The 8,724-nt window shown below is 45.2% G+C and overlaps 1 protein-coding gene across 1 annotated transcript; it reads right to left on the reverse strand.

Moving 5' to 3' along the window:
* Nucleotides 1-2,460: 2,460 nt before the first annotated feature.
* LOC114881798 lies at nt 2,461-7,677 on the reverse strand. Its single transcript, XM_046287453.1, has 2 exons — nt 6,747-7,677; nt 2,461-5,924 (listed from the first exon to the last, which is right to left on the reverse strand). The coding sequence occupies exons 1-2, from the start codon at nt 7,675-7,677 to the stop codon at nt 2,461-2,463; spliced, it is 4,395 nt and encodes a 1,464-aa protein (XP_046143409.1).
* Nucleotides 7,678-8,724: the final 1,047 nt, after the last annotated feature.

Raw genomic sequence — 8,724 nt, forward strand, 5'->3', positions numbered from 1 at the left:
TTGGGGAGATATTGATGTGTATCACCACGTTTACCATACACGGAAAATTTAAGTGGTCAATAAATGCAATCCGATGCCGGTTGGAGGAGATTGATGTGAGTTGCCCGTCCGTTTATGTTTTTAATTTATTAGATTTTACCTAATGCGGGTTTTATTTTGTCTGTTATAGCCTCCACCTCCCAGCGAATTGTATTATTGTATTATGTATTATGTATTACATTTATTGTATTAAAAAGTATTCAAAATTATCAATATAATTTATTCTTAGACCAATCTCCCTTCATTTATAAAATAGCATTCCCCTGTAATAAAAGTAAACACAAAATAAAGCCGAAAAATTATTTATTCATATAATCTGTATAATTACAAACATTTTTAAATATAGATTATAAAATATTGTTCGCTCCTATCCATGAATTGTGCGTAGAATCAAACCCCAACCATTTGACGAAAACTTTATTTCCCCTTCGTTGTAGAACCTTCTCCACTAAGTATACATCGTGATTTTTTACTTTTTGTAGCTCATATTCGTAGAACCCGCCAACCAACGGTTGTTTTTGCATATCTTGCAAGAGATACGTTACAGGATTTGTTCGTTGAATTTTAATAATTGTGAAAATTTCAGTTGTCCAATTCGGTGTATAACCCTTTGCGAATAAGGTTTTGTATTTACTAACTCGCACGTGATCACCGACCTTGTACTTGGCCGGAGCTGCAATCTTTATGTTAGAATATACGGACGATAAAAGTTTGTCCGCGTGTTCCGGTGTCACGTCGATGGGACGCATTCTAATCGTACGATGCCTTATATTGTTATAATCTAAGACCAGCGTCGGTAAGACGGTTGTCCACGCATAGCTTCCATTAAGCGTGAACTTTTTCCACATTTCGTTTTTCAACGTCCTATTCCAACGTTCTATTATCGATGCTTTCATTACACTGTGCGTAGAGTAATGATTTATATCGTATTCTTTCATAAGATTTCGGAATTCTGCATTATAAAATTCCTTTCCCTTATCCGTTTGAAGATTTTTTGGTTTTCTTCCATCATTCAAAACGTTTAAAAATGCATCCGTAACGTTTTTTCCATTTTTCGCTTTCACTGCTACGGCCCAAGCGTATTTAGATAAGACATCGATGACGGTGAGTATGTAATTGTGGCCATTGTTGATTCGCGCATATTGTCGCATCTCTACGAGATCCGCTTGCCAGAGATCATCGTAACCCCGTACAATGACTCGTCTACGTCTAAAGTTACGTCTCGCCGGCGCGTGCAACTCGTTGACCAGCTGTAGCTTCTCGCTCCTGATATGATTGCTCTTCACCTTCTTCATGTTTGTAAACTAACATCATGCTTTACGAACGCATCAATTTATAATCAACCCAGCTTCTCGAAGTTCTTCGATTATAGAAACGATCTTGTTGTCATGCCCCGTATGTCCTGCGGATTTCGAGGATACGAGAAGACGTAATCTATCGACGAGCTCGTTTGGGTCATTCCAGTGCACGTAGTCCACCGCGTTATCGTTAGCCACCATATCGAACGGTATCAGATTACCTCCACGCCGCTCGTTCTTAAGCAATTTTGCAATGATATATTTATACTTGTAACCCTTGTTACTTTTCACAAGCCCCGACGAGATATGGCTGCGTCTATGAGCGTTCGACGACTTTAATATTTCCGCGTATTTGTGTAAATCAGCATCGTTGAACAAGGTGTCATCAGGCATTCTCATGAATAGTAATTCGTACAAACCAGTTGTTCCTCTGTACTTCACCCCATTAATAATCACATCGTCGTTTTTGTTTACGTCGAAAACTGTTGCGCGCAGAGAATAAATTTTTCCTCTGGGCAAAATACCGTTAGTTTCAGTAAGGAAGGAAGGAGTTTAATAATGTTTATCGACACTTTGAATATACGTAATATAATTTAATAAGCAAAGAAAGGAGTGTTGAGTCACTTTACACTCCGTGGCCTTTAATTAGTAAAGGCAAAACTGGTTTATACAAAATGTACTTTCAGTCGAAGTACGTTGAGCGAATTAGTCGCGTGTTCTGAATACTTTGGAATGACTTTCTTTCGTTGGTGAATAGCGAACGAGTAGGACGATCGTCGCCGCGTCGCGGTTTTTATAATCGTGAGCGCGCTAACAACGCCGAAGGTTTTTTCGGCGTTTGGCATAACTTTGCCTAATTTAAATTGGCGCGCGCTTAATCCCGAACAAACCGCCCGCCTCGCGGTGTCGTGCGACCGCGACAGATGACGTCATTACAATGCCAGTGAATAGAACGTAGTAACGAGCACATTTCATTGATGCGTCGTACCTTGCTGCGTAGTTTCTATCCAGGTAAGTGTTTTATATACCATCTTACATTTAAGATAATAAGAAATTAATACATATAATTAACGTAGAAAATAGAAAATAGAAAAATAATATATTATAAGTAAATTAATAAATCTTAATGGCTAATCGGTAACTTACATAACCTAGCGATCGGACGTACATATTGCGAATGTGCAGTCTTTACGGTGACTACACGAATGAGGCCGTCTTTACCAGGATGACATTCGGTCACCCGACCTAGTTCCCATTTCGCCGGGGGAAGCGTCGAGCTCTTGAGTAGAACTAAGTCCCCGATTTTGAGGTTGGGGACGCGACTACACCACTTCGATCGCGCCTGTAATGTGTGTAAGTAATCGTTAGCCCATGCTTTCCAGAACTTTTCCGTGAGCTGTTGAACGAGTTGCCATCTCGATAAGCGATTCTCGTTAATTTCCAGTACTGATGGCACCGGAACAGATTTTAATGCTGCGCCCACGAGAAAGTGACCTGGAGTGAGGGCCTCACATGACTCGAGGTCATCGTTTAAAGGAGCCAAAGGGCGTGAATTTAAACATGCCTCGATGCGGCAGAGGAGCGTAATTAGTTCCTCGCAAGTAGGCGTACGATCGCCGAGCATGCGTCGCAGATGGGTCTTAACGCTTTTGACCCCTGCCTCCCAGATTCCTCCAAAATGAGGAGCTGCCGGCGGAATAAAGTGCCACGTGATATAATCGGCAGCTAAACGCGAACGAAGGTGAGTGTCTGCCGTTACTTGTTTAAATGCGTTCATTAATTCTTTATTAGCGCCTTGGAAATTAGTCCCATTATCGCTATATAAATTCGTAGGCAATCCGCGGCGAGACGTGAAGCGTTCAAATGCTGCTAGAAACGCTGAAGTGGAGTAGTCGCGCACCAATTCGAGGTGGATAGCGCGAGTCGCCAAACAAACAAAAAGAGCGATGTAAACCTTTTGCGCCCTTTGCCCACGTCCACGATACGCGAGAGCAGAGAACGGTCCTGCGTAATCCAGGCCGCAATGGACGAACGCTCGAGATGGAGTGACTCTCACCGCAGGTAAGTCGCTCATTTGTTGACTTGCGGTGACCGCCCGCCAACGCACGCACGTGACGCATTTGTGAATGTGGCCTTTAACTAGCCGTCGCGCGTTGACGATCCAAAACGTTTGCCGTAAAACATTTAACATTAACTGCGTGCCCCCATGTAACGTGTTCTCGTGACAATCAGCGATGATGAGTTCGGTGATTCGATGCACCGGTAATATTATCGGAAAGCGTTGCGGAAGTTCTGAGTTGCGCAACCGCCCGCCAACACGGACAGTACCATCTTCGCCAAGAAACGGATTAAGCCGAAGTAACGGGCTAGCTTTTAACAGGGATTCGCCCTTAAGCATAGCCGCTATTTCCCGTCGATAATGCCGAGTCTGGACGTACGTGATCCAGAATTTACGCGCCGCGAGGATCTCAGCCGCGGTAATAACCGTGTCTGAATAGCGATTCCCTTTATTTCGCGAGGTAAATCGGAAAACGTACGCGGTGATGCGTAAAAGTTTTCGCCATGAAGATGTGCGCATTGGCAGATCCCATTCCGTCTCCGATTGAACGTGTAACATGCTGATATTAATTTTAACTTCTGCTTCAGCTTCCTTCGGGACCGTAGGCTTACTTTCTGGCCACTCATTAGGAGCTTGTATAAGCCAGGAAGGGCCGTGCCACCAAAGGGTATGTTGAAGCAGCTGTGACACCGATAGACCACGAGAGGCGCAGTCAGCGGGATTATGACCCGAAGGTACGTGTCGCCAAATAGCGTTAGGCACGCGATTTTGAATTTCTGCGACCCGATGCGCAGTAAATGTTTTTAGTTCGCTCGGTTGCTTATTTATCCACGCGAGTGATACTGTGGAATCGGTCCAGCAGTACACCGTGCAATTATTAAGTTTTAATGTAACTTGCACGTGTTCGATCAAACGCGTCATTATTAGGCAAGCGCATAGCTCGAGACGCGGAATTGTGAGTGGCTTCAATGGAGCTACTTTAGTCTTAGAAAGCAATATATGTACCGTGGTCTCATTCGCGACGTTGGTTACGCGTAAATAAATTACGGCTGCATACGCGTCTTGAGAGGCATCTGCAAAGCCGTGAATTTCGTAATGCAGGGAATCATTACCGATCCCGACCCATCGCGGTATGAAAACGTTCGGTAATGCGTTAAATTCCGTTGCATATTCGCGCCATTGTTTGGTCAACTCCAGTGGTAACGGGTCGTCCCAATCAAGCTTGGCCACCCATAGCTTTTGAATAAAAATCTTGGCTACGATTACAACTGGAGCGATCCAACCCAATGGATCGAAAATTTTCGCTACGGTAGATAGAATGACTCGCTTAGTCGGATTAGCCGTATTCGCGAGATCGATTTTTAATTTAAACCGGAATTCGTCCGTGTTAGGTTGCCAAAGAAGGCCAAGCATTTTTAACCCTTCAGAATCCTGAAATGAGCGGCTAGCGGCCAGCTCGTGTTCATCATCAGGAATGCCTGTTAATAGTTGTGGACAATTACTTGCCCATTTTCTTAAATGGAAACCCCCGTTTTGCAGCAGTTCCGTCACCTGCTGACGTAATTGGAGCGCCAGTACGCGATCATCCGCCCCGAAAAGTGCATCGTCCACGTAAATGCAGTCATTTAAGATTGGGACAGCCAACGGGAAATTAGTTCCTTCGTCCAAAGCGAGCTGCTTAATTACGCGATTAGCGAGAAAGGGAGCTGGCGCCGTACCATAAGTGACGGTAAGTAACTCGTAAGTTTTGAGCGCTTCATCTGAGTTCGGTCGCCAGACGATCCTTTGATACGCGGTGTCCCGAGCATCGATCCAAATCTGACGAAACATTTTCGCGATATCGGCCGCGAAAACAAACCGATGCGTACGCCAGCGCAAAATAATTGCCGTAATATCGGCTTGCAATTTAGGCCCGACCAGTAAATGATCATTTAATGTAGACCCGTTTGACGTAGGCATAGAGGCGTTGAAAACCACTCTCAAGCGCGTCGTGCTACTCTCTTGCCGAATGACCGGGTGATGTGAAAGATACACGGTTTGCTTGGAAGTCGTTTCTGATTCACTGACCTCCCGCATGTTTCCCAACTTCAAATACTCTTCGAGAAACGCGTGGTACGCAGAGGCTTGTTCCGGATCACGGGCAAGTCGTTTCTCTAATTTGTAAAAATAAGCGACCGCGAAATTTCTAGAAGACCCGATATCAATGGGCGGTTCTGATTTGAAGGGCAATCTCGCCGTGTATCTACCATCTGGTTGACGCGAGTGAGTGCTGCGAAAATGCTCCTCGCATTTTTTATCTGCTTCGGAGAGAAAAGTAACGAGCGGAGGCGCTTCTACCTCCCAAAACTTTTTTAAAGTGTCGTTAATTTCGGCGTTACCGTCGCCGTAGTGCACATGCACTTGCACTGCTTGGGAATCAGTAGACGGAATGGGACCAGTCAACACCCATCCAAAAATCGTATTTTGCGCGACCGGTTCGGTTCGAGAGCCTTTACGAAGCCCTTCGAGTAGAATCGCGCCGTAATAATCTGCCCCGATAATAAGTTCGATGGGAGCATCATTGTTAGAGAGTGGGTCGGCCCACTCGAGATCGCGTAAATGCGTCCATTTGTCGGACTGACACACCGACTTAGTACGGTAATTCGTCAGTTTTTTAAGTATAAACGCGCGTAAAGGAATCACAGGCCCTTTACCCTGGCACGGCTGCAATAATATATTTGCGGACGATCGTACTGTTGCCGTTGTGCCGGCTCCGATACCCGTAACGGATGCGTGTGCGTGTTGGCGAGGAGCGCGTAACGCGTGAGTAACCGATTCGCGAATAAAGGTACCTTGCGAACCGGGATCGATTAACGCGCGAATTATAGCGTGTCGACCTCCAGGAGTGCCGACTTTGACCCACGCAGTAGCGAGAACAACTCTGTTTTCGCGACACGCGGAACCGCAATGCGTGTTTACCGGCTCTGACACTGAAGTGTCATCCGTGTTATCATCGGTGTGCGTTGCCGTGCTCGAAATTTGAATTCTTTGTGATGCCGCGTTATTAGTCGATTCGCGACTTTTATTCCCCGTTTGATTTATCGCGGGGTTACGTTCAGAATGCAAGAGGGTGTGGTGCCGCCACTTGCAGATAGAACAACGACGTTTGCTAGAGCAGGCCGCCGGAAAATGACCCTTTTGCAAACAATTGAAACAATGCCGGTGTTCGCGCGCGAGAGACAAACGCTGCTCGACTGATTGTCCGCGAAACACGTCACATCGGAACAACGCGTGATCAGATCCGCACGCAATACATTGCGTTTCAGACGTATTTAAATGAGCTTTAACCGTTTTAATTGGCCCTGTTTTACCTTTACAGGAGCTGTTTTCTTCACCGCGCGAAGACGCCAACGATTCTAAGGTGCGAATACGTACATTTATAAACGCATCCCAATCAGCGAGGGATGGATACAACTCGTCTTCGCCCATACGCATCTCCCACTCCCGATGGGACTCTTTATCCAGCTTACGGACAAAATGAAAAATGAGCACATCGTCCCAGTATTCGACCGGACGCGATAAATTCTTTAATGCCGTTAAAGCGGCGCGAGATCTATCACGTAAGCTTCTTAGATCGTTTAAAACGGCAGATCCGATCGGGGGTGAGTCGAATAACATTTTTAAATGAGCATTTATGAGCGCGCGTTCGTTCGCGTATCTGTCTGTCAACAACCTCCACGCAGCTTCGTAATTCGCCGCGGAAGTGGAAACATTTTTTAACAAAAGAGACGCTGCACCGGTCAAACTTGCTTTTAAATAGTGCAACTTTTGCACGTCGGACAACGACTCATTTGAACCCACTAACGCGTGAAAGAGATCTCTAAAGTTTTCCCACTCTGTATAATCCGCGGAGAATTTAGGCAATTCAATGCGTGGGAGTTTGACAGACGGCGCGGATTCGCGATGACAAGAAACGGAGCTTATGTTACAAGGGTTACTTGCTGCTTCGTTGTCCGCAGGTAAAGCTGCCGTCAGAGCGTCGAGGGCAGAGAGGAAGGCCGCTTCCGTATTGCCGAAGATGTCCTCGGAGAAGTAGGAATTTGTCCTGGTCTCCTCCTCAGTTGCAGCAACCTCAATCTGGATGTGCGTGGCTTGGAATTTGTTCCAGTAGTCCTTCAGCAAAGAGAGACGTCCGCGAATCACAGCAGGGGTGTGATTAGCCTTCCCCAGTTTTTTAAAATTGCTGAGTGCATTACTTATTAAACGTGCGTGCACTTTGTTTTCACGGATTAACGGATCCATGATATTGTTATATTACGATTTTGAAAAATAAACGTACTTTAACCGCAAGGTGAACTTTAACGAACACGTCACTGTTTTCGCGGAACGAAGCGCGTGAACGTCCTCCGATGTTTATCGGCGGAGGTCGCGATGTCGGTTGAGTTCGAACGACACGTGCAAAATCCTTTGTTCTGCCGATTTAATCCGGCTTAAATTTTTGCACTTTCGCGATTTTAATGTTCACCACACTGATTTAATTGTTTTTATGCGGCACTGCACTTCCTTTATTTCCTTACTATCCGGCTCGAAGGACCATTTGTTGCGCGCAGAGAATAAATTTTCCTCTGGGCAAAATACCGTTAGTTTCAGTAAGGAAGGAAGGAGTTTAATAATGTTTATCGACACTTTGAATATACGTAATATAATTTAATAAGCAAAGAAAGGAGTGTTGAGTCACTTTACACTCCGTGGCCTTTAATTAGTAAAGGCAAAACTGGTTTATACAAAATGTACTTTCAGTCGAAGTACGTTGAGCGAATTAGTCGCGTGTTCTGAATACTTTGGAATGACTTTCTTTCGTTGGTGAATAGCGAACGAGTAGGACGATCGTCGCCGCGTCGCGGTTTTTATAATCGTGAGCGCGCTGACAACGCCGAAGGTTTTTCGGCGTTTGGCATAACTTTGCCTAATTTAAATTGGCGCGCGCTTAATCCCGAACAAAAACTGAACTTCCAAGCATTAATTTGTTGCGTTGTACGTATACTCCATACACGTCATCTATTTTCTTCTCACGATCGGTGAAGAGTAATTGAATGTATTTAGCTGCCAACGGCCCTAAATTTTCCGTGAAATGGCTACGTATGTTTTCGCTAGGGTTGTCCAAAATTCGCTGCATAGAAACATTAAGATTCTCGTCGCTGTCGCCGTACGTTTCAACGGCATGTATCGATTCATCACGATCTTTCGTCACATCCACCGTCTGTTCACTCGAAGATGTACCAGGTTCGGAATAAATGCGCGCTCTTGCAGTTTGTGCGCTTTGAGGGTTAAGAAAAGGAGTTGACGTCA

This window comes from Osmia bicornis, chromosome 10, assembly GCF_907164935.1.
Source record: "Osmia bicornis bicornis chromosome 10, iOsmBic2.1, whole genome shotgun sequence".
Classification (NCBI taxonomy): domain Eukaryota; kingdom Metazoa; phylum Arthropoda; class Insecta; order Hymenoptera; family Megachilidae; genus Osmia; species Osmia bicornis.

Bases quoted from the DNA above. Each gene is read 5' to 3' on its own strand.
- LOC114881798 (XM_046287453.1), bottom strand. From the start codon at position 7,677: ATGGATCCGTTAATCCGTGAAAACAAAGTGCACGCACGTTTAATAAGT. The intron at 5,925-6,746 runs GTAAAACAGGGC...TTATCGGGGCAG, and splicing joins AGAAAACAGCTCCTGTAAAG to ATTATTACGGCGCGATTCTA.